At 36.7% G+C, this 27,663-nt stretch overlaps 1 protein-coding gene across 1 annotated transcript in view; it reads right to left on the bottom strand.

Annotated features, from left to right (window-relative positions):
- Positions 1-27,663, bottom strand: part of Trap1 (TNF receptor associated protein 1) — a 271,125-nt gene that overhangs the window by 87,886 nt on the left and 155,576 nt on the right. Inside the window, exons 6-8 of the mRNA XM_090403299.1 lie at positions 23,840-24,006; positions 10,324-10,433; positions 1,532-1,605 (exon numbers count right to left, since the gene is read on the bottom strand). Coding sequence (XP_090259425.1) covers positions 1,532-1,605; positions 10,324-10,433; positions 23,840-24,006 — 351 coding nt within the window. The remainder of the gene's footprint in view (positions 1-1,531; positions 1,606-10,323; positions 10,434-23,839; positions 24,007-27,663) is intronic.

The following is a 27,663-nucleotide window of genomic DNA, read 5'->3' as shown; positions in this document are numbered from 1 at the left end:
ACACTTGTATGAAAATCTCTGAACAGTGCTCGAAGCATTTTAACAAGAATAAAACTGATTTTGTGTGTCGATTTATTACTATGGAATAGACTTGGATTCACTGTTACACACCAGAATCCAAACAGCAGTCAAAACAGTGGACAGAAGCCGGTTCCATCAGCGGGAAAGATCATGGCATCGGTGTTTTTTTTTTTTTTTTGGGATGCATTTTGTTTATTAATTATCTTGAAAAGGGTAAAATAACCGGGGAATATTATTCTGATCTTTTAAGAAAACTAGAAGATAAAATTCGTGAGAAAAGGTCCAGTTTGCAGAAGAAAAAAATCATAATTTCATCAGGGTAATGCACCTGCCCACAAAGGTGTTTTGGGAATGGGAAAATTAAGGGATCTGCACTATGAATTGTTGAAATATCCACCCTATTCCCCAGATTCGACTCCCTCTGACTTCTATCTCTTCCCAAAACTAAAACTTCCTCCCTGGTTAGCATTTTTCTTCAAATCAAGAGGTGATTGCAGCTGTAGAGGGGTATTTTGCAGATCATACTGCAAATCTTACTGAGAATCACTACAGGGACAGAAGAATGGCACTGGAGAATCGCTGGAATAAATGTATTAGCTTTAATACATTTATTCCAGAAAGTTAATACATTTATTCCAGATTATGTTGAAAAATAAAAATAATTTTACTTATTTATTAGTTATTTTATATATTATTTATATATTACTTATTTATTACTTATTTTTTATTACAGAAATTTTTGAAGTTACAATTCACTTATTTAATGATATTTTATCCTCAAATAATTAGGTAAAAATCATTATTAAAAGAAATTAATATTTTTTAAAATATTTCCTATTAGTTTTCTTTGCGGTTTGAAAATGATGTATTTTCAAACTTGTCTCATTTTTATTATCTATTTATTTTCGTCATATTCATTCCTAAAGAAACAGGAGGAAGTATGGGTTTATTTGAAGAGTTAAGTACATACAAAATGTTTGCTTTTGCATGTCTTGTAAATAATTTTATACAAGACATGCGGCACTTAATGTGAAGCCAACTATTTAATCTGCTATTGCAGACTCAGAGTAATTAGAGTATGCAGTCCTTGCTGCATGAGTGTTGTTGTACCTTAACACATGTAAATGAACCAAGTATAACAAAAGAAGTCTGTGCTTGTAACTCGAGGTAGTACTACTGTATTGATTTTACATAGTACCAATAAAACTGGTACTATGTAAAATCAATACAATAGTCTGGAAAGCAAGAAAATGAGCTTTCTATGTTTAATTTTAGAGCAGCAATGCATGTGAACCTGTTGGGTGAAAATAATCTTTAGTTTAAGCAAATAAATTAAAGAGATTAACTGATTTTTTTGTGTATGGTAAAGTAACACAAGATGCTGTATTCACACTATTTGTTTTCAATTTAAAGAGACAAATGTTAATTAATACAACAGACAGCAACATTTTTTAAAAACATTTCTTGACTTTGATGTGACTATTAATCCAAAAGATTTTATCAATCTTACCTGTAATGTGTTTGCCTGTTTTCCATTTAAAAAGATAGGACTACCAACAAAACTGCTGTACTTCTTTATAATTTCTGTTTAAAAAAAAAAAAAAAATTAAATGAATTGCTAATTTCAACAATTCAAAGATTTGCAAATGAAACAATGCAGTATAACTTGTTTTATTCTTGCAAAGAATAAACTAAACATGTGATAAGTGATAATTATATATGTGTTTCGTTATCATTGAACACTGAAAACATTGCTTCAACCACATCTTCCAATATTCATCAATTTGTAAAGAAAATTTATGAAAAAAAAAATCGCCTATGCATAAAATTATTTTTTTATGTATATTATAAGCAAATGGTGAGTAAAAGATGAATGTAGAATATGTCTAAATTTTCATTTCACAAACTGATTTAATTGAAATATAAGACAAGGCCAGTCCAATCCTGGGAGTTAGTCTTAAAAAAAAAGTGAATCACAATAAACTTTGCATCAGTCTCACAGATATGTCTATCATAATCCTTCTGGTGAATGATTATATTTCATTCAGCAGAAGAACTGATTTTCCTTAGAGATTTTCCATAACTTTAAGATGAGTGCTAAAATGTAGCAATTCGTGCAATTTAGCAACAGGCATTTTAAGATTGGTTGGGGAGAAGACAGAGTAGTTGTGTTCATTAAAAAAGAATAAAATGAATTGAATGAACCTGTTAAATGGATAACGTGTGGCTAACTGCATGAACAATCAGCAAGTGCTTAAATTTATTTCCATATGATGAACCTAAAAGTTTACATTTTAAGAAATGTTTAAATTTTTAATTTTTAAAAATTAAAATTTTTAAATTATTTTGCTGATGTGACTGACTGAGTTGATAGCATACCATGTGAATTTCAATCTTAATATGGGCATGAATGTTTGCAAATGTCTTTAAGGTGGTAGATGAATGAAACTATCCAATGTGAGACTACCCACCTTGCTGCTTATCAAAGGCCTGGAAAAAGTCCACATTTGATTTCCAGAGCAGGATTTCTGGATTATTGATCATTTAAGCCTTTGTACCTTCATTTGGTGTTTTCTTTTCTCTGACAGCCTGCTTCTCTTTCTCCCCTCCACTCTAGGATTATTTCTCTCTCTCTCTCTCTCTTTCTCCCCTCCCCCAACTCCAGTTTTCTTCAGAAAGCCCGTTAAGCTCAATAGTGGCTATTCATTCTTAATTACTTCTTTCTTCCTAGACTCTACCATAACTTAATCCTAGGTAACGTCTCTCTCCTCTCTTTCTGTTTGTGTGTGTGTGCTGTCCTAGATGGATGTAGCCATTTGCTCAGCAGTTTGTTCTTGGTTATGCCTTGGTTATGACAAACCATTAACATTTTTCCCATTCTACTATGAGCCATGGAGATCTTGAGATTCCCTTGTTGCAATGATTAGTGCCTAGGTTATCTTTGTAATTAAAGAAATTTTCCCTCTTGACTTCAGAATTATGTTTTTCTGCCTCTAGGACTTTATGTATTAAGAATGACTATTGGCATAACTGCGGATAGGTGCGTGATGGAAGGACACCAATTAAACTGCTTCCTTTTCACGTGACATACGGTCCGGAAATTTTGTCTGTTAAATCGAGGGTTTACTGTATGGGAAAAAATAGTATATATTAGGCAGGGACAAAATGAAAGCATCACAAAAAAATGATGCATGAAAAAAAAAAAAAAAAAAAAAAAAAAAAAAAAAAAAAAAAAAAGATTCAACTTCTATTAAGTCAACACACACTTATGCAACAGTAAGTGAAACAACACAATTGTAATAAAAGTCCTAATTTGGCACCCTCTAATGTAAAAAAAAAAAAAAAAACAGCTATGTGGGAGTTGCTCTTGAGTATCTCAAGAACAACTCCCACATAGCTGAATTTTTTTTTTTTAACAACATTAGAGGGTGCCAAATTAGGACTTTTTATTATAATTGTATTATTTTACTTACTCACTGTCACTTATACATGTTGTTATGCTCTGATGATCCTGATTTAAAATTCAGCAAAATATAAGTACGTTATGTCACATGTAAAGCATCTTTTTTTTTTTTTTTTTTTTTAATATAAAATAGTTTGTTTGGTGTTGTTAATACTTTTAAAAATAAGTCATGAGTCATCCATAAATAATCTACATCGAAAGGCTTAGACGTGTTATGCATTTTTTACTAAATAATTTAAGGAAATTACAACGTCAACTAGGATATACATTAAAATAAATTTTAATATACTTCAATATTTCGGCAATGTCACGTTGCCATTTTCAAGAAACTTAAGAACAAGACACGTGCATGCAGGCACAACAAACAGTAAATGAGGAAGAAGCAGGAAGCTATTATTTCTCCTAAAGTCCTGATGGTGCCCCCCCCCCCCTCCCCTAGCAAGCAATGTTGGTATTCTTGGGCGATTGGGCTGAAGGTCATCTGATGTAGGTTTCCCAAATTTGAGGCAGTCTCATGCAGCCAAATTTGTTGAAGTTTGTATTGTTTCTTAGGGCTGAAGCTGATTCCATGAAAAGCCTTTCATATTTGTATTTACTACGGTGTATTATCATGGCTTTCTTCCACTGTATTCTATGGCAGGTATCCAGTGCATGGTCAGCAAGACCAGAGTGGCTGTATTGGTGAAACCGGATGTAGTCCTTGTGTTCTGAAATTCTGATATTTGCTGTCCTGCCTGTTTGGCCAAAGTAGGACAGCTTACAGCTGCAAGGGACCTGGTATACACCAAGTAGGTCTAGAGGGGGGAGGTTGGTCTTTAGTAGAGCGGATAAGGGATACCAATTTTTTATATGGTCTGTAACAAGAAGTTATGTCATGTTTTTTTAGGATTTTTGTAATTTTTTCCAAGGTACCTCGGATATAGGGTATGGTGATGGATTTAGAGTAATCCTTGTTGTGAGGGGGGTTGTGGTTAACTGGTTTCAATATTTTTCGGATTTTTTTTTTTTTTTTTTGGGGGGGGGGGGGGGGTAGCCATTGGCTGAAAAAGTGTTGAGAATGTGGTTTGGTTCTGTGGTTAGGGCATTGTCATTTGAACAGATAAGTTTATCCCTGTTGTGTAGTGTCTTAATGACTCCATATTGTTGCGAGGAGGAGTGGTAGGATTATTGGTGAATGTATCTGCCTGTATGGGTGGGTTTTCTATAGACTGAGAAAACCAAGGTTCCACCAGGCTGGCAGGTGACTAGTGTGTCTAAAAAAGGAAGGCAGTTGTTTTTTTTCTTCTTCCAAAGTGAATTTGATTCTAGGGTTGTCGAAATATTGAAGTATATTAAAATTTATTTTAATGTATATCTTAGTTGACGTTGTAATTTCCTTAAATTATTTAGTAAAAAAAACATAAATAATCTAATGCTCCTAGTGATAAATAACTTACATGTATGTTGCAAATGCAAACTAAAACTTATGTTTCAATATACAACTTATTGATACAACTGAAGTTAGCTTTAAAGAATGTATTTAGGAATATAACCTAAATATGTGACTCCAACCCATTAAAGGTTGCAAACCTATAATACAATAGTACTAACGATCAGCTAAGATTTATTTCTTTTCTAGTTTTATTAATTATATTTTTTTTTTGTATTTTTATTTATTTTTTACATATTTCAGAAACCCTGCTCTAGAGACCAAACAAGGAACTTTCTTTAAGCCACTTCAGGCTTCCAATAATGTGGATGGAGTTATCAAACTGGACAATGAAATTCATCACCCACCTAAAGACAATCACAAACATCCATGCTCATGGTAGGATCCAAATTTGCAGCCTGTTGGTCAGAGAGCAGATATGCTAACCACTTGGCCAACTAGGATGGCAATCAGGTTAAATCAGATGTTAAGTCAGAGTTGTATGATGTCTCTCCTGTTATTTATTATCTATATGGACATAAGTAAGAAAAGTGATATGAAACATGATATTCTAACAGGACACCAAACTTAGTTCTTTACTTTATGCAGATGGCATTATCTTCTGAAATAAATCTATGTAGCTATCTATTTCATTTTTTCAACAGATTGTTGAATACCAATAATCCCCAGTTCCATTCTTAAATCATAATTTTCAATATGGCTCTGCAAATGATGCCATCTATTCATTCTCCTAATTTTGGTCAAAACTCTGATATCTGTGATCTTTGTTCAACATTTCATTGCTAACCCACATTAAGATCCATAAGTTAAAACTGGTTTGAACACTCCAACACACTGGTTTGCATACTTACAATTTAACATTTTTTTTGCTAATCTTTCTCATTCCATATAAATTTATTGAACTGGCATTCCACCATACCCTTGCTTATTCTATTATCTACTACTTACATATTTAATTTGCCATCTTTTCTTTTGTGCACATTCCACCACCAACAAAAGTTTTTTTTTTTATTTAATAAAACTACAGCACATTCATACCATGGGTGTTCTAAGCATTTTTTTAATATATTTTTTATTTTATTTTAGATAGTCCAGAAACTCTGCTCTAGAGACCAAACATGCAATGTTTTTCAAACCATTATAGGCAAAAAAAAAAAAAAAAAAAAAAAAAGTAGTCTAACACTGGACAATGAAATTAACCACCTAAAGATGATGCCAAACATCCATGCCAAAAGCATGATTTGAAGCTGCAGTCTGTTGATTGGAAAGCATATAAGCCAACCACTTATACCAACCAGGCTGGAAAAATGAGAAAATTGTTTTACTTTTTCTATTATTGTTAGATTATGTTTGCAGACCCCTACTTCAACACCTAAATTTATGATCTCCACTTTTAAGTCTGGTATAATCTTTTCTGTTATGACTGTATGAAATATCATGAAATAGCAAGGTAATTGACATGTGTATCCTTCAGCAGTTGCTGTGACTGAGAAGAAAGCCCAACAATCCAAGCATTTTGATGAAATTTCAGAATTTTGATGCTACAAACACCATTAGGGATTACTAAAACAAACTTGATGAATCCAATCTGAAGGGTGTTTGGAAAAACTCTGCTCATATTTAACTGAAGACTATGAATCTTCTTTGTAAATAGCAACAACCGAAGTTGAGATAGCAAATCGGATGGCTCTAGATGTCTCTATTGAAGATGTAAATGAATTGCTGAAATTTCAAGAAAAGGAATTCACCAATGAGGAACTTATCAAAAGGGCAAAGTATGAACCACTGAAAAACCTAATTTATTCCTACCATCATGCTAAAAAGACTTACAAAAGCTTTCGAAAAGAAAAAAAAATTTGACTCCAATCATCATCATCAAATTCCTGCCATGTACCCTCAAGGGGTGTACTGTATGCTAGTACTACATGAAAAATTTACATCATTACTAATTCCCTATCTACAATTTTTCTCCAAATCAGTCAGTTACTTGTCAAGACTCCAACATTATCAGATCTTATATTTCTATCGTCTAAGGCACTTTGTAGCGTATCAATCCATCTATATCTTGGTCTTCCTCTGGGTCGTTTACCTGCCAACCTGGCAGAGAACACTTGTTTTGCTAATCTTTCCTCGCCCATTCTGTTTCAGTGACCATACCACCCGAGATTAGCTCTGCTAACGCATTCCTGGATGCTGACAATGTCAAGTTCTTTCCTAATATCCTCATTTTTAATATGATATTGCCATTGATGCCATCTGTTCATGCCTATAATCTTTCTCAGGACTCTCATATCTGCGGGCTCTAGTCTTTGGTCAAGTGTTTTACTTCTGACCCAGCTCTCAGATCCATAAGTTAAAACTGGTTGGAACACTGTCTTGTATGCAGCTAATTTAGTATTCCAACTAATTTCTCTCTTATTCAATATGAATTTATTCAATTCACTTCCTACCATACCAGCTTTGTTGATTCTGTTGTCTATTTCTATATTTAATTTACCATCTTCACTAAAAATCGTGCCTAAGTAGCTGAAATGTTTTGCTTGTTCCACAGGTTCTCCGTTCACAACACAGTTGACATTTTCAATGATTCTGCCTATTTTCATTGTCTTTGTCTTTTTATTGCTGACCTTCATACCATATTTATTGCAAGTTATTCAATTTAGTCAGAGAATCTTGCAGACTTGTAGTGGATTTATTCAGAAGTATAACATCGTCCGCATAAAGCCAAGAGCTGACATTAACATTGTCAATGTTAATGTCAGCTCTCCAATTTTGATATCATGTTTAATACCACTTTCCTTCATAATGTGATCCATATAGATAATGAATAACAGAGGGAATAATGTACATCCTTGTCTCACACCAGATTTAACATTAAACCATCTTCCTGTACTTCCTTCAATTCTAACTGCTGACTTAGAACTCAAATAAAGACTAAGTATTGCTTGATATAATGCCCCATTGACACCATATAACTGTAGCGTATTGAATAGCGTCTCTCTCTTGCCACCTTGTCATATGCCTTTTCCAAATCGACAAAACTTAAATATAGATCTTTGTTATATTCCCATTATTCTTGTTGAGAGGCTTATATGCTGGTTAAACATGATAACTAATATTTAAGGAATTGACAGCATATACTAGAAATATAAATTAAATAAACTTTAATATATACTTTCCAATATTTCGGCAAACGTCACTTGCCATCTTCTTGGGAACTTAATACAAAGACACGTGCACACAAGTACTACATAACAGCAAATAAGAACTGAAGCTAGGAAGCTAACGTTTTCCTAAAGTCCTGGTGGTGCCCCCTGGCGGGCTATATCGGTGGTTCTTGGCCTTTGGGCTGAAGTTCTTCTGATAATTATTTCCCAAATTTGGGGCAGTCTCATGCATCCAAATTTGTTGAGGTTTGGCATATTCCTAAGGGCTGAGGCTGATTCCATGAATAGTCTTTCATACTTGAACTTGCTGCGGTGTATGACTGTGGCTTTCTTCCATCTTATTCTGTGGCGAGTATCCAGAGCGTGGTCTGCAAGCCCAGAGTGGCTGTACTGGTGAAATCGGATGTAATCCTTGTGTTCTGAGATTCTGATATTGGCTGTCCTGCCTGTTTGGCCAAAGTAAGACAATTTACAGCTGCAAGGGACCTGGTACACACCAGGTAGGTCTAGGGGAAGTGGTTGGTCTTTAGTGGAGCAGATAAGGGATGCCAATTTTCTATGTGGTCTATAACAAGTGGTTAAGTCGTGTTTTCTTAAGATTTTGTTGATTTTTTCCGAGGTGCCTTGGATGTAGGGAATGGTGATGGATTTAGAGTAATCTTTTTTGTGAAGGGGAGGGGGTGGTGGGTTGTGGATAACTGGGTTAAGTATTCTCTGGATTTGGGGGGGGCATTGGCTGAGAAAGTGTCATGGATGTGACTTAGTTCAGTGGTTAGGGCTTGATCATTTGAACAGATTATTTTTGCCCTGTTGAATAGTGTCTTAATAACTCCATATTGTTGTGGGGGGGGGGGTGATGGGATTGTTGGTGAATGTATCTGCCTGTATGGGTGGGATTTCTATAAACTGAGAAAACCAAGGTTCCATCAGGTTGGCGGGTGACTAGTGTGTCTAGGAAGGGGAGGTTATTGTTTTCCTCTTTTTCCAGGGTGAACTTGATTCTAGGGTGTTGGTTGTTTAAGTGTGTTAGGAAGGAGAGGAGTGAATCCGGGCCATGTGGCCAAATAGCAAACACATCATCAACGTTGATGATTCCCCATTCTGATATTTGCCCACATCACTCTACTTGAGACTGACTGCCATTCAAGAAGATTAGCCTCGTATTTTGTGTCGAATACTATGGCTACTCCTTCTTTTCCTTGATTGTCATTGTCTGAATATAACATTTTGTATTTATTGCTCAGAAAGATCTCACCAGTTTTTGTCTTTTTTGTTTCAGTCAGCCTTATTATGTCGATCTGGTACTTATCTAATTCCTCAGCTAGCTCCATTTCTTTGCCATTCAGGCTTCTTACGTTGATAGTACCGATCTTTAACTCTGGTGATGTTGAGTTGGGGTGTGCTTTCAGATTTGTTCCAGTAGCTGACTTTTCGCTGTTCGCCCTGGTTCCCTGGCGAAAACAACGGGGGCTTTGTTTAACCAGGCGACGCCCCAGCTAGCATTAAATTTTGTCATGTTGTACCATCATTTTCTATATTGGTTTAAGCCAATAAGAATACAATTTGGTCGGCTAAATCCCAAATTGCCAGCCCATCCTCGTTCGTTCAGTATCCAGGTAGATACCCAACAGGGTGCACCACGAGAAGGTGAGGATTGGACATTAGGTCTGAAGCCCTGGTCGGTTCTCCGCATTCCTTTAAAGGCTATGTGAAGGTCTCCTCTTAGTTATACAGCTTTGACCCTTAATCAGAAAAATTTATCAAAAAAAAGATTCCTCAGTTTATAAAAAGCTACATATAGATTTTTAATTTAGTAGTAGAGACAATGGATTTTGTTGTATTATTATGTGACTCTTTGGAAGTGTCATGTAATAATAATAACTTTAAGAAATTTTGAACAGTAGATACTGTAACGTTTTCACTCTTTACAAGATTAAATAAATGTGTTATTATTTCATTATTTAAGTGCCATTTTGGTGTGGTGTTATTTAGTTTGAACTGTATTTTCAAGAATGTAACTGGATTCATGACTCCGAGCCTATGGAAAGTTAGGATTTGATTTATGACAGCTTGCTTAATGACAGTTTTCCCAGGAACCGGCCAGGTTAAAAGTGGAGATCTACCGTACTTGGAATTTCTACATAATCTAGCTATGTTAGAGATGACAATTATCTATTGAAATGTTCAGCTATTTTCTCTGTTTAAATGGAAATGTAAAAATTATACATGCTATTATACATAACCTTTGATTTTGTCCTCATCAGCAAACTCAGCACACTCTGGCTTCAGGTGAAGCACTATTTTTGTCCCAGGTTGAACTCCTTCTGCTTCAGTAATTCCATAGGTACCAGACCTATATAAAGAAATAGAAAACAACAAAAAAAGAAAATAAAAACTTAGCACTAATTCTTAATGAAAGGATATAACAGAAAAAAATTCACTTGAGCAGATGAAAATGAATTTTGTATTGATTTTTTCTTTTTTTGTACAGTATGGTAAATAAAAAAAGTACTGAACTTCGACACCCCCCCCCTTTAGTACACATTAATAGAAGAGCACATGTATAGTCTATGCCATTACATTTAGCTGTGGCAATAGTGTTGACATTGGAAGAAAAGATGTTTACTGTTGAGCATTACTTTCATTCATACAGAGTTGGTAGAACAAATGGCACAAGCCTACGACATGTTTGTGAGAAATTTGTTCATCGTTTCTGTAATCATGCCTAAAGCAAGAGTGTCATCATTGCCTTAATTGAGAGGTTCCGACATATTAGGAGTGTTCTGCCACAATGCAAAGGGCATTCAGGGAGACCACGAACTGTTAACACAAATGAGAATCCCAAGCATGTGCTGGAGCAAGTGTTACAGTCTCCTCCGAAATGCAGTCAATGGTGAACAGTGGTAAAACTTGGGATAACAAGGTGATCACTACAGAGAATCCTTAAGGTGCTGGGTGCCTTTTCATATGTCATTCAGGTGGGTCAGTTTAACAATAACAGATTATTCTGCACACATGCTGGCCAATGTCCATGATGATCTGTCTTTCCTCTATAATGTCTGGTTCTCAGAGAAAGTGGATTTCCATCTAAGCAGATGAACCTACAGGTTTCTTAGTTTCTTGAAACTTGAATTTGTCCAAGATAAACCTCTTCACAGCAAGAAGGTCACCACATGGTGTGCTTTTTCTGGGCATAATTGGGCCTACTTCATTGAAGAGGGTGGTATAACTGTGACCTTGAATAGTGAATGCTACATCGAGAATGTGTTGGTTCCGTTCATCCAAGATTTGCATAGGATGTGTCGTGCAATAAACATTCCATTTCGTGCATAGGTATTCCAACACAAAGCACTCTGTCATACATCATGTCATACATTCTGATAAATAGGTTCTAGAGCCTATTTATCAGAAAACTTCCCTAGGATGCTTATTTCAAGATTCACAGAATTCCAATATCCTTCATGTTCTCCTGATCTCACATAACTTGATGACTTCATTTAGGGTATGTTGAAGGAATAGGTATTCCACCATTACCCACCTTTAAACCTTGATGAACTAAGGGATAAAATTACACGATGTGTCTAGCAGATGTCCTGACACTTGTTCTCCAAGATGACAGAAAATCTTCGCATGAGATACTTCAATGGTTGAGTAGATCACAGTAGATTATGTGATTGAAATGGGCACCTTGTCTTTCAAGGTGCCCATTTCGAGCGTATAATCTACTACCATTAATGCTTTATTCGACCAAGATTCCACTGATAGTTGTGGATGTACATATCATATGTAAACATATATTTCTTCGTTAATAAACTCATTTACTCTGTAACATATATCGTTGTAGTTATTCAGTACTGATTTTTTTGTTTGTCCCCCCCCCCCCCCCACTGCCATACTGTATGTGATTATTTTGTTTTGCAGTATTTTTTTACTGCAACAAATATGAAAGAAAAATAAATTTATTCTATATATATATATTTTTTAAAAAATTTTGATTTATATATACACACACACACACACACACACACACACACACATACACACACATATATATCAGCTGCATTCAAAAATTATTTATTAGAGTCAGACCTAATGCAGAATTAGGAAAATTAGATGTGTGCATACATGATGTATGTAGCTGTATTACAAACAAGCATGGTTAAGAATCTGTTGAAGAAATGGATTATAATTTGGGTTCATGCATTTTGAGTGTCTGGGAACAGAAAACAGTAAGTTGTCCAACTGAGCCAAGAAGACTGCAGATGTAAATATACAAAAAAGAAAGGAAGTAACTTGTTATGTCTATATCTATACACATATGCCGGAAACATTAGAAACAAAACGGATGAGTGGTAAATACACTGAGGACTAAAACTGTTAGTATTAGTGAAACTTGGCTCTCAGAGATGGACGTAATAACTGAAAATGAATCTATGTGAATTTTATTTTTAGGATTGATAGAAGAGATAGGACAGGAAGGCAGTACCACTAAATCATATCAGATTACTTGAGTCTAGTTAGGGCAGACACTCACAAAAGCAATAATGATAATAACATTTAAGTAGCAATGAGTTTGAGGCTATCTGGTGTGACGTGTAGGCTAACAGAATGAAATATGAGAGGAAGGGCTAAAAAGTTATGATAAACACTTATATAACCACAAGAAAGAACATATCTTAAAATTCCTTAACCCCAAGTTTCATCAAATTGTAAAAATTTGCTCTTTTTCTTTTAGGATATATAAGAAGACATGTCAGAGGTTTTGAAGAAATTTGAAGACACAGAGGTGCAGGCCATCATCAAGTTTTTTGCGATGCAAGAAAGGTCCGCAACTGAGATTCACCAAACTTTGTATGAGACTGTGCCCCAGCATATGCAACAGTTACCAAATGGGTGGCCAAGTTTAAAACTGGGCATCATGAAATAACAGATGCCTGCAGGTCAGGAAGACCTTCCCAACAATCAGACTGAAATCTTATTCAGTGCAGTGCATGCCATGATCCTTGATTGTTCTTGACTGCCAAAAACATTGCAAAGATTCTGGGAATATCCATGGAACAAGTTGTTATTATTGTTCCGGGCACCTCCAAGGAGTCAACAGACTCATCGAGGGAGGCCCTAACATCATGTCAAGAACAACTATTCGACATTGACACAGTATCTATCATACCTTGCCTTGAACTCATTCACGGTTGTAGCACCCACAACAGACTCTGGAAGCTTATTCCACTCATTCACCACTCTCCAAGTAAAAAACCTAGCTCTAACTCCCCTTGTCAACCATGCTCTTGCCCAGCTTCCATGCATGGCCCCTAGTCCTCCCACCACCAGTCATATTTTCAAAAATATCTTCTGGATCAATCTTAGAGAAACCCTTCAGTAATTTGAATGTCTAAATCATATAACCCCTCCTTCGCCTATCGTCCAATCTCGGCAACCCACAAATCTTCAACCTATTCTCATAGCGTTCATTCCACAGACCTTCTATCATCTATCATCTTGGTCACTCGTCTCTGGATCCACTCCACTTCCTCCCCATCACGAAGAAACCCTGGTGCCCATAACTGGGCACAGTAGTCCAGATGGGGTCTTATCAAGGCTCGATACAGAGGAACAACAACAACTTGTTTGTCTCTGCATGTTAAAGTATTTTTCAGAAGCCAAGTGATTTGGTGAGCTGTTTTAGTCACTTTTGCAATGTGCCCCCTAAACTTCAATTCCCTATCCACCAACACTCCCAAATCCCTGGCCTCATCAATCTCCTGGAATACGGTTCCACCAATGCGATATACTGCTGCTATTCTTTTCATCCCAAAGTGCATAACCTTACACTTTGCCACATTAAATTGACATCCATTTTTCCTAGCCCAGTCCTCCAAACTATCCAAATCATCCTGTAAAATTTTGACATCCTGTGCACTCACAATTGCTCTACCCAACTTTGCATCATCAGCAAACAAGTGAACACTTCCTCTCAAATCCTTTCCTATATCATTGATGAACAAATTGAAAAGCAGTGGTCCAAGAACAGAGCCCTGCAGCATACCATTAGTCACAAGCCGTCTTTTAGACTCCACTCCTGCATAAACCACTCTCTGGTATCTCTCCTTCAACCCCCCCCCCCCATCCATCTCACCAACCCTATATCTATCCCCATCTGCTCCAGTTTACTGATTAGGGTTCCATGTGGTATCCTGTCAAAGGCCTTGGCAAGGTCCAGTAGTATCACTGTAAACCCATTACCCTTATCCAGTTCAGCCGTCACTGTGTTATAAAACGTGAGCAAGTTACTGAGGCATGATCTACCCTTCACAAAACCATGTTGTCCCCCATACAATATCCCATTTTCATCTATCCAATCCTGTATTCTTTTCTTGACTAATTTCTCTAAGACCTTGATAATGATTCCTGATATGCTAATTGGTCGGTAATTTACAACAGCAGTCTTGGAACCACCTTTATGCAGTGGAACTATTTTCCCCTCTTTCCACCCGCTCGGGACTAACCCAGACCCGAGACTCAAATTAAATAAAATGGTCAAGGGTACTGACAATTCTTTAGCTGCTTCTCGTACGACATGAGCTGGTATACCATCCAATCCCACGGATGTATTGACATTGAGGTTATGCAATAGACTACTCACCTCCACTTCATTCACCACAATTCCCGTATAATCTACTGGTTTATTCGTTTCTGCAATGTCACCACCTGGATGATATACTTTTGCAAAGTGCTCACTCAGTAACTCAACTATCTCAACTGATTCAGTTACCTCCCTACCATCGGCATTCTTTAAAATCAATCTGCCATGTACATTTTTCCTTTTACTTGCTACATATCTAAAAAACTGTTTAGGATTCTCTTTAGCCTGCATGGCCAATGTTCTTTCGTAATCCTTTTTTGCTTTTCTTACCACACTCGTCACCCTTCTGGCCTGCGCTTTATACCGCGTTCATGTGCCTGCCGGTCACCTTTCTCCTTAAATTCCCTCCATAGTTGTTTCTTTTTTTGCAGCTCATGCTTAATGGTGTTATTCATCCATTTAACCCCTACTTGATTTATTATTCGGACTCTGGTATACAGTCAGCCATTGCTTCATGCAAACACTTCTTAACTGCCTCCCATGCACTATCAACTTCTAGTCCTTGCAGTTGTACATGCCATGGCACTGAACCAATCAAACTCCTAAGCTTGTCATACTTTCCAGCCACATGTACCCTGTCTTAATTGAAAATTCCACACCTTTAGCCACCTCCCAAGTCAAGACCCTATGATCACTCTCACCAATTGGTGGCAATGTGGTCATATTTGTTACAGCCAAATCCTCAGATGTAATTACTAGGTCAAGCACTCTCTGACCCTTAGTATTTTCTATTACATGCTGTCGCAGATAGTTATCCCTTAATAACCGCATAAAATCCAGTTCCTTCCTCCCGTGTGTCCTCTCCTCACTCCAATCAATGTGACCATAGTGAAATCTCCCATAATAATTACCCTCCTTTCACTCATTTCTTCTATTTGCTTGTGCATACTGTCACCACCATCTTTTCCATCACCTGGTCTATAGCAGCACCCAATTGTATATTTAGTTCTGCTAGCCACAATCTCACACCAAATGGCCTCAAATGTGCTCTTTTCTCTATCCTGCAATTCAACTTCTATTCTCCTTGGCTGTAGCTCATCAGCTATCATCAACAATACTCCTCCCTCCATTTTATTTTCCCTGTCATTCCTGAACACACTATACCCATCACATTCAATCCCACTAGCTATATCATCTACAGTCAGCCATGATTCACTAATAACCTGTGGTCTGGAAGTGCCAACCATGGCCAAAAACTCTTCCTTCTTGTTCCTAATACTCCTAGCATTAGTGTACATGAATTTATGACCCCCATTAGCCCCAACCCTAACTTGATGCCTTATATTAACTATCCCACTCTGATTTGTTGTCCTTATTCACTCGGGCATATTATATTCATTCATACATTCAACTGCCTCCCTAAGGACTGTATATCTACCCCCCCCCTTAATAAATCTAGTTTCCCTGAATTTGCACATCCATTACATTCAGCAACACTTTCTCGAGTCTCCTTACACCGTGACCATTCAAATGCAAGCCATCCATCTTATATAGATCCTTTTGCCCATCGAACTCACTCCACACATCCACAAATTCCACACCACTAGTCATACATAACCCACGCATAAAGTCATTCGCAATTATGGCCCTCCTTTTAAACATTTCACTGTCATACCGTGGCAAAAGACTAATCATTCTAACTCTCTCACTCTTTTCTTTTGCTACCTCAAACAATTCATTCAGGTCTTCTATCATTTCCATTTTATCTCCTTTCAAATCATTCATACCTGCCACAACAATCAATTCTTTCACCCTTTCCTTTTGCTCTCTAATAGACTCAGTTACATCCTTTATGGTCGCACCAGGTTGGTACGATTTTGTCAAATCCTCTACTAACACACCTCGTACTAACGAGTCTCCATATTGCACTCTATCCTTCATTTTGTTCATGTTCACACTCATATGCCTATTTTTCCTGTCATACTTTTTATTATTGGTAGGTTCATTCAGTCGACTTTTGCTCATATGCTCTAGCTGCTGTTTTGCCCTTTGTATCGCACCATTCAACAACGCGAGCTCACTCATTGCATCTATCTCATCTTTTTTATTCTCTGTAAAACCATTAATACTGTCTACATTCACAATGTCTACATTCGCACTCTCACAATTCTCTGGTACAACCTCGCCGTTTCTTGTCATATCCCTATTTTCTTCATTCTGAAGTTTGACAAAAATATCACACTCACGATCCGAAATACACTTCAATTCCTCATTCTCCCTACATTTTCTACACACATTCACTCCTTTATTATCATCTAACCACACTCTGACTGCACTCTGCAAAGCATACATTTCGCAGATAGTACACTGAATCATCTCCTTTACATTACCATTCTTGAAAGAAGATGGCGAACCATCATTACTGGCCGCCATTTTCCTTCATACTGGAGCCATACTTACTAGTAACGTATTTTATCAAATTATAAATTATATATACACCAAAAACACACAAACAGACGCACTAAGATACGTAAGGCAAACAAAACTACGCAATATTAAAGTAAATTTATCAACGATAACTGAAAATAATGCTTATCTTATCTGGAGCTTTCACGAACACTACACACTACGAATCCCTCTAGCGGCGACTTACCGACATTAATTATGTTATAAAACACTTTAGTACACTAACTACACTAACAAAACTACAATAATATACTAAAATTACACAATTAAATCTAACAAAATATTAATAAATCAACAAAAATCACAAATCTTTCAGGAGCTCTCCGACAGTACGTCCTTTCACTAGCTAGCCTCGACTGGTGTTGAGGCTAGCTGGTGAAAGGACGTACTGTCGTTAGGGTCATTATCCCCCAATATCTGGATATGTAGAAGATCTCAGTGAAGAAGTGGGTCCCCAAATATTTGAATGCTGACCAAAAGAGAGAATGTGTGCTGTCATCTCAAGAGATTTTGGGTCATTTTGAGAAATCAGGTGCAAATTTTTTGGTTTGTATTGTGACTATTGATGAAACATGGCTTCATCACTATGCCATCACTTCATCACTCAGCAGGAAAGGTTCTTGCCATTGTCTTTTTGGATATAATCCTTACCAAGTACCTCAAAAAACTGTTACAGCAGCAGTTTATTCAATGGCGCTGAAGAAATTAAAGGAGATACCGAAAGAAAAATGCCGCAGAAACTAAGCAGAGTTGTGTTGCTTTTGCAGGACAACGTGCCTGCTCCCACTGCTCATGAAACCCAACAGACAATACAAAACTTGGGCTTTCAATGTCTCCCTTACCCATTTGCAATACCTGGCCCCATCTGACTATTTCCTACTCCCAAATTTAAAGAAACACCTAAAAGGAACAAAATTTACTACAGATGATGAAGTCATCTGTGGTAAATATCTGCAGCTGAGGACTGGTTTGTGCAACAAGGGAAAGACTTTTTTTTTTCAGAGGATTGCAAATGATGTAGCAGCATTGTAACAAGTGTATACCACTTCGTGGGGATTATGTAGAATAATGTGCAAGTTACATGGTCCTACCGAAAAGAAGTAACTTGAGACCAAAAAGTGTTAGATTTGATCACAGCATCAGAAGGTGTCTCAGTTAAGGATGAAACTGTTTTGCCACCAGCTGTGACAGTGCTTATGCAGTACTGACCTGGGAAGCCAACTATATGAATGCTCCATTCAGGACATGTTATATGCTTAACTACAAAGCAGAAATTATGACAAACTCAGGAGAATACTGCTTGGAAAGAAGTCAATGGACACCTCCATGGGCAAGGTGCATTGTGCCATGTAATGAGTCACGTGTTTGTAGCCAGTATAAATTAAAGGAATGTGATGCTCCCAAGTCAATTCAACTGTATCCAGATGAAATGGCTACGAGAAGGAACTGACGGAGTTTGAAAGATATTATGCCTATCTGTTAAGTAAATTATTGACAAATTGGGACGTCAAAAGTGAACAATCAGTGATACCATACCGAGATGGAATTGCAGGAAGTCAATTGCAAGTGCTACTTGCAATGAACAACTCGCCACACTCACTAAACGTAACTGTAAGGTTCTACGAGGGATAATATGTAAAAATTACAATTTGTCAGCTGACATGTTGAATGTGAAGTTCCGGGCATTGACTGGAACGTGAATCTACACAAAAACATTCAGAACCAAGGCTTACAACATGGGTTTCCATGGTAGGACTGCAATATGCAAGCCCAACATCACCTGAACCACCATGCAGTGCCATCCCAATCTTTAGTGGTGCAAAGAGTGTGTACAGTGAGACATGGAAGCTTGAAAAGCTGTGTTGTGGAGGAACAAATCACGCTACATCCTTTACTAAGCAGATTGACAGGTATGGCAGATGCCAAGTGAATGTCTTTTACAAGAGTGTGTAATCCCAACTATGAAATTCAGAGGTGGCGATGTGATGGTATGGTCCTGTTTTTCCTGGTTTGGCCTCCAATCTCTATTTGTGGTGTCGCGAACATTAAATTCCAAGAGGTATCTGAACATTCTGGAATTTTGTGGCATTACTACAAAACTGACTATTGTCTCTTTCAGTATGATAATGCACCAGCCATAAAGCTGCTGCTGTAACTTCGTGATATGTGATTAGTGGACACGAACATCTCCACAGTTGATGGCCTCTGCAGAGACCTGATCTCGACCTTACTCAACATCTATGGATGAACTGGAATGTCTTGTGAGGTCAAGGGATGTCTTTCCCCACAACAGTCCAGGATCTCATTACATTCCCAACAGGAAGAATTGTCCAAAATTCCCACTGATTGCTATCGTACACTTGTGGAAAGTATGCCTCGTAGGATTGCTGCAGTCATCGCAGTGAAAGGAGGTCCTATATCTTATTAAGGTGGGTGCTCCAGCTATTTGTTTTGTTCCTCACACTGTGGTATCCACTGACTTCTTTCCAAGCAGAGTATCTTTGGTTCTATCGTATCAGTTACTGAATGAGAAGGATATCAGCATGCATTGTAGGCTTTGAAAGGATGCTTAAATAAAGCAATATTTGGATTTGTCCCTAGAATTTGAAAAACAAATAAAATGGGAGTGAAATAGATGTGCTATCTTATTAAGAAAGAAAGCCATAAGAAGAAGATAACGTGGAAGGAATATCATTAGAATAGGAGTGAGAAGAGTTATGAAATATATAATATGCAGGAAAAAATTAATACTATATGTACAGAAAATTAAGTTGGAGTATCAAAATAAATTGACAGTGCAGGCAACAAAAAGAATTTTATTGTTATGCTACAAGTAAAAAGAATGTAGAAGAATAATTTTACTGAATGTAGATAGTATGCTTGTATCAGAAGCAGATATAATTGTTCAAATAATGAATGCCTACTTTACTAAGATCTAGCAACTTAGAGTATGCAACATAGTGCTACCACTATACTGAATGAAGAGATGAAAGTGTGCGAGAAGGTGGTTCTAGAGCTGTTGCATGACCTGGATAAGAATTCAGCAACAGGGACAGATGGATATCAGCATGTATGCAAAAAGAATGTTCAGCAAAACTGGCTAGGCACTTGACATGTTTGTATACTTTGAGTGTCAGCTAAGGAAAGAGCCCACAGGAATGGAAAGAATGTATGCTGATCTCATTTCAGAAAGGTAGTGCAAAGACAAATGTCTAAATGTGTCTATCAATTTATCAGTGTCTCTAGAGTGATTGTGACGATTTTAGGGAAGCTTACACAGCTATACACTGCAAGGACAGCCAGGGCTTACTAAAGGTGAGGTCATGCCTAAGAAATTTGCTTTGATTTTATAATAATAATAATGCAACAGCCTTTCATTGGATACCATGTGAAAGGCTGTTACATATACTGGAGAATATAGGACTGGAATATAAGCTAGTTTGGATACTGTGTGGCTGATGGACAGGTATAAAAAAGTGGTATGTGGAGGTGGAGCATTACTGTAAATCTGGCAAATCTGTCAGATTTCAGGTAACCAGTGGTGTGTATCAGGGATCTGTCCTTAAACCACAACTGTTGTTTAATCTATATACTAATGATATTATGAAAGGTTTGTCAGGAGCTCTTCAACTGTTTGCTGATATGCAAAGATAGGTAGGGCAAACACAGATGTTACTGATATACACAGCATGGAACAAGGTGATTTAAATAGGCTGGAAGTGTGTGTGTCCAGTGTTAGTAAGCATAAAGTTATGCACTTTGGCATGATGAGATATCCAATTGGTGAGACATATTGGTGAGATTATGCTTGGAGTAACTGACAAGGCTAGAGATCTTGGAGTTATCACAGATAGAAAGTTGAAGTTCGAGGATCACATTGCAAAATTTACAAATACAACTCAGAGGATAATTGCGATGCTGAAACAAACATTAACATGAGGATATTGAAGTCGTTTTGCCACTTTATTAACGCCTTGATATGACTACACCCAGACTACTGTGTGTAGGTTTGATCTAGTTAGCTCTAAGGGAATAAAAGAAGTCATGGAAAGGCTGCAAAGAAATTACAAAGATGATATTAGAATTATGTAATGTAGATTATGAGGATAGATTGAAAGTATGTGAAATGAAGACACTAGCAGACAGGAGAAAGAGGAGAGTGATATGAAAGAAGTCTATAAACTTCTGAGAGGGTGTTAGAGGATATTGGCCAATGAAATTTTTCTTTAAATGGAAGGTGGGTAGAGAATAAGGGGCTATCCATGGAAGTTAAGTCTATGCATGGTTAAGAAAGGAGTGAGAGCTTTTCTCTCAAAGAATCATAAACGAGTAGAACAGTTTGCCTGTTGAGGTAGTAAGTGCATCTAGTGTGAATAAATTTAAGAGAAAAGCATAGCTTATGTGGGTATCTGGTATAGAATGATCAATGTATTTTTTTTTCTTTTTTCAGTGCTAACTCAGATGGGGGAGGGGGGGATGCAAGTCACACCTCCTCATGATGCCTCTTGGGAAACACTGGGTAAATTCCTGGCAGGCTAATATGACTGGTAAAACATATTAGGGCCAATTATGTGGATATTAAATGATTACGAAAGGAAATGAGACAATATCAATTACTTTCACACAGACCTGTGCCTCCACTGCTGATACAGTTACTATGAAGACCAAGGATCAAAGCCTTCCAGGAAGTTCTTGGTTGAATAAAGGCACAAGAAAGTGTGACCAAATTAAATTATGGAAATCTAATGTCATCTTCTCAACATATAATGTATGGACAATACTCAAGAAACTGGAAAAATATTTTGAGTTACTTAGAGGAGTTGAAAAATTCAACATAGACATTATATGTACACAAGAACATAGATGGAGAACCTAGAATCACGAAGTGAATGAAACTTCATCAGCAAAAAATGGAGATTTATTTATAACTCAGCAAACAATGATGCAACTGGATGATGAGATAGAGATATTATCCTTGATGATGAGATAGATAATATCTCTTTCAGTCCTCCACATGCTACTAGTATAGAAATATACAGTTGGATCTAGGAATATATATATTTTAACCTTTATAAATCAATACAGGTCATGAGTGAAGATAGGAATATTCATCTCATCTCATTTTCCTTTTACCCTCTGTTACCTTGTGGTGTCGAGGGTTTATTAATCATCGGACCTTAACCGTTCACAGGATAAGGTGGTCAGCCCTATGCCCCGGTGTATCCTATGTCCGTAGTGTTGAGTTCTCAAGGCCGGTTTGCCTGCTTTGTGGGATGAAAAACCCCAGGATAAACTGGGGGGGAAAAACCTTGCTGTTTATGCCCAAGACTGGCTAACTTGGCTATGGCTGAGGAAGATCCTTCAGCTCCTCACGTCACTGACGGGAATCGAACCTTGGACACTCCTTCTCCAGGCATATGGTTGCAAAGCGCACCACTAGGCTAACCGCGCGGACTAAGATAGGAATATATATATATATAGATAGGAAGATAGGAATATATATACTATATTCATATACTAATATACTATATCAGTAGTTTCATCCTAAAATAGGGTCTCCCAATACCTTGCCAAATAAATAAATGTACTTATATCTAAAAAATATATTCAATCTGAAATCTCTTATATAATCATCACTGTTCTCCTCAGATTAATTCCTGATAGATATATCAAAATTTTTATTCACTTGCTGTGAAGTTTGGCAGCTGAAATTTTGCATATTGACAGTTTTTGATGTACATTTTTAAGCATTCACAGGAGTGAAAACAACATTAACAGATGTCGCTAAACATACAAAAAATAAACACACAAAGTTTCTTTCAGCTTAAAACTGAAAGAAACTTTGCTGTTCTCTGGGTCACATAGAAAAGGGTCCAGTAAAGTTTATTTAGGATTCTCAGTCTTAAAAACTATAGAAATTATTGATATGGTTTTAGTAATTTCTTTAATGAAGCATGCTAACACTTTCATATAGTAAGTAATTCATTGTAAAGTGATGAAACAGCTGATATGGCAATAGTAATTTATTCACTGGAGTGACCGATGAAGAAAATTGGAAAACATGAAATGTTTAATTGGTCCAAAAAAAAAATTAAAATGCATTTCCTCCCTCAATTTCAAAATGCTGTAAAATAGGGAATTTCCATTGGGAAAGGCTTAAAAATGAATAAACATTGCTGAAGCTATTAATGAATTCCTCACTCTTCAGCAAAATGTTTCAGTTTTCAAATTGCAAAACATTGTTTTTTTTTTTATAACAGCCACTCTTATAATGTGGTTTTCAGTGACATATAGTATTTTTTGGCTTAGAATGAATGATTTCTAATTCAAATTTAAACTTGAATTTAATTTTTTTAGTTCAAATGGTCCAAAGATTTGAATGCCTAGAACTACTCATAAAAATCTCAACTGCTATGCTGGCAAAGAAAATTAAATTCCATGTAGAGTTATTGTGGATGCTTACTGAGATATTCCACCTCACCCCTGAACAACTTTTTTTTTTCTTTTTTTCTTTAAAATGTGCATGCAGAGCATTCTAGAAAGGGAAATTCTCCAGCAAGATTATTAGATAAAGGCTACTAGAGACAGAGTTTGTGATTTATCCTTTTCCTCCTCTATGTTTGCGTCCTCATATCCCAAAAAACGACAATAGGTATTAACTGGTATTTTTCTAAGCGAAAAAAAAAAAATAATATAGTATTTCTACTCACCCATCTGATGACCATTTATAAGCCTTTTCCCCTGACTTGCATGAGAGAGAATAAACATCTACCTTCTCGGCTACCATAAAAGTGGAGTAAAACCCTACACCAAACTGACCAATGATGCTGCTGATTGATTGAGAAGAATTTGATTTCTGAAGTTCTTCAAGAAATGCCTACATGAATAAACAAAAAATTTCAAATCATTCAAGAAAAATATCACAACTCTTCTAATTATTAGTGATGCACAAAAATGCCAATCGATATTGCACTATTATTCAAATTAATCATCATTATTTCCATAATTAAATGACCTACTAGTGCAGTAAAAGTCAGATATAATGCACATCTTCTTCTTTTCAGCTGTTTTCTGTCCACTGCTAGATGAAGCCCTTCTCCAGTTCTTTCCACCTTTCTCTGTTCTTGGCAATGGTTGACCAATTTTCCCCAACAAAATTTGACAATTCATCACTCCACCTTCTTTTAGGACATCCTCGGCCTCGTTTCCCTTCTTTTGGAATCCAGTTCGTTAGTATGGTGGTCCATCACTCATCATCTCTTCTGGATAGATGTCCGGCCCATTTCCATTTTAGTTGCTTATGGTGAAGAATGATGTCAGTGATGTGAGTCTAGCTTCTTATCCAGGTGTTTCACTTCTTATCTTTTAATGTGATGCCTAGCATCAACATCTCCATTTTTCTTTGAGTTGTTAATTTAGTCGCCAGTGTTTTTGTTAGCGACCAAGTTTCACAACCATATGAGATGACTGGAAGTATACACTGGTTAAATGTCTTCCTTTTTAAACAGAGTGGGGCATCATTGTTTTGAAAAATGCTTTTCAGTTTTCTGAATGCACTCCAGGCAAGTTGAACTCTCCTATTTATTTCCTTTTGAAGTCCACAGTTTAGATCAATGAGATAACCTAGTATGTATATGAAGAGACTCCTTCCAAGAAATTGTTTTCTATTATTGTTTTTTGGTGTTACAAATTGCTACTCGTGTGAAGTTGGATTGTTGCTATTACAGTGTGGTATATTGCCTGGAGGAGGCCCATATATTCTCCAGAAACTCCCTGATTCTACAGTACTTTGATTATTGCATTAGTTTTGATGAATCAAATGCTTTTTCATAATCAATAAAAGCTAAACAGAGAGGCAATTGGTTTTTCTTCTGCTTTTTCTATTATTTGGAAATGTTCCTCCTCAATTCCTACTGCTTTCAAGTGCTGCATTATGTTACAATCACAAGTATGGAATACTTGAATGAACTGCTCATTTAACACTTCTACTGTATCTTCCTCAGTGTTCTATCAATGATACAAGATTCAGACAAGTTTGATGCAAAAACAAAACAAGAAGCAAATGTTTTACTTCAAAGATACTATTGACAGCATTTACTTACTTGTATATATTTGAAACTAAAGCCCCGTTATCAAGTTATTTACAGACAAATGGTTTCAATATGTTTACTGCATGGAGTTTAATAGATTCAGCTACAACAAAGTTGAAGTAACAGACAAGAACATTTGATAACGTTCACAGCAAGGCATTGGAATTTGGAAATAAATGTAATGACAAGATTTCATAGTTGAATATGGATGAAAATCAAACATTGGAAATTGACTCTTTGGAAACAGCATTGCCAGTTAAAAGGCAGAGGAAGAAGAAAAGAATGGCAGATGAGCTTATAGATGATGAAGGAAATTCCTCAGATTCTCTAACTGTTCGAGTAAATGTGTTTAACCTAATAATGGACCACAGTATCCAGTCACTAGATTCACACTTTATACAACACAAAGGAACTGAGCATAGATACTCTTCATTCAATCTAAGAAATGTCATATAACATGCTTTTACAACTTGAGTCTGATCCCAACTGCATGAGCACACTATTAGAATTCAAGGGAAACAGTGAATAGTTGTGTTAATTAAATATATCCTATTAAAAAAAAATTCATGCAATCAATCTTATCAGTGTTCACACATTTATTATAACTCATTATAGTTAAGTGTTTTTTTACAGTAAGCTATATGCATTATATTCATATTCATGCATGAGGTATATGGTGAGTGAGAAGGAGGTATATGAGGAATTGAGTAAACTTGATGTCAACAAGGCCATGGGACTTGATGGTATATCACCATGTGTCTTGGGAGAATGCTCCAAGGAGTTAACAACAGCTTTAACTTACCTTTTTAACATGAGTCTTAGAATGGCCAAAATTCCAAATGAGTGGAAAGAGGGCAAAATTGTTCCACTTAGGGGATTATAGGACTTAGGTTTCGAATTACACGACAATCTGCTTGCCTGGAGTTGTGGTCACGGTGCTGTACTAGCTAGTGAGGACAGGGATACAAAACTGGATTGATAGCAGCAAAATTCTTTTAAATGGACAGCATGTATTTGCTAAAGGAAGATCATTTTAGCAATCTGCTTACTTATATAACAAGGTGATGAATACATTGGACAAGAAGAGGGGGGGGATGCATATACAGTAGCATATTTACATTTTGCAAAGGAATTGGACAGGTTGCCACATAAGCTAGTACTTAAACTGGAACAGATGGGATTGGATAGTAGATTAACGTGTTGGATTGGAAATTAGCTGTATGATAGGTATTAGCAGGTTGTGATGGGAATTTTTTTTTTTTTTAATTGGTTATACCATAAATTAAAGATACCAAGAAATTATATACTTGGTTTAATCCTTTATCCAAGTGTAAGCAAACAAAGTTTGCATCTGAAGTATTTTCAGGACTGCGACAACTCGTATATGAAAATATGACTTCTGCATTACTTCAACATTAGTATCACCTCTGGGTCTGGCTCCTACTGACAAGACCTCAAAGATCGAAACCAGTCTAGGTAGTGACCCTTCCCATAATACATAGCATTATACATGTCTGCAAGGAGATGTGCTTTGCATTATGGGATGCTAAAGCAAGTGATGTGAAGTCTTAGCTTTCTTATACGAGTTGCCCCAGTCCTGAAAATACTTCAGGTGCAAGCTTTCTTTGGTTACACTTGGATAAAGGATTAAACCAAGTATATAATTTCTTGGTATCTTTAATTTATAGCAAGTTGTGTATGGGGGGGGGGGGGGGGTATATCCCAGAAGAGGAAAGTCACTAGTGGTGTCTCCAGGGGGAGTTCTATTTTGGGGCCATTGTTTAATTTGTATGTAAATGACATTAGAAGGGACTTAAATGGTGATATGTTTGCAGATGATGCAAAGTTGGGGAGAGTTATGAGAAGTAGAGCAGATGTAGCTTTGCAAGAGGATTTGAATAAACTGAATAGGTGAGTGTGTGTGTGGGGGGGGGATATCAGTTTTATGTAACAAAGTTGGGGATATCTTAGAGGAGGTGGAGGAGATAAAAGGTCTGGGGTGATGGTGGACAGGAACTTGAAATTTTGGATATTTTGCTAAAATTGTGAGGACAACACAACGGGTTATGGGAATGATGCAGAGAACACTGCCGTAGAAGTAAGGATGTTATGGTTCCATTGTACAAGGATTGATCAAGCAGCATATGAATTACTGTGCATAGATTTGGTATCCTGGTTTTCAAAAGGATGATGAGTTGTCGGAGAGGGTTCAGAGATGGCTGGGGGGGGAGGACATGATCAAGACAATTACCCTTACCAACTTATAGTTGGTAAGGGTAATTACCAGATTAATGTGAATGATATTTTTCATAGTATGTCTGGAGGCAGAGGGGGGGAAACAAGAGGCCATCCCTGGAAGCTGTATAAGAATGTGAGTAAAGGAGTAAGGAGTAGATTTTTTTGGATCGAGTGTAGTTAGTGATTGGAGTGCATTGCCTGAAAGT

This window comes from Typopeltis vanoorti, chromosome 13 (assembly GCF_054136105.1).
Source record: "Typopeltis vanoorti isolate ZY-2024b chromosome 13, IOZ_Tvanoo_1.0, whole genome shotgun sequence".
In the NCBI taxonomy this organism is placed as follows: Eukaryota; Metazoa; Arthropoda; class Arachnida; order Uropygi; family Thelyphonidae; genus Typopeltis; species Typopeltis vanoorti.
Note: the sequence above shows the minus strand (reverse complement) of the source record. Positions and strands in the feature narration are given on the sequence as shown.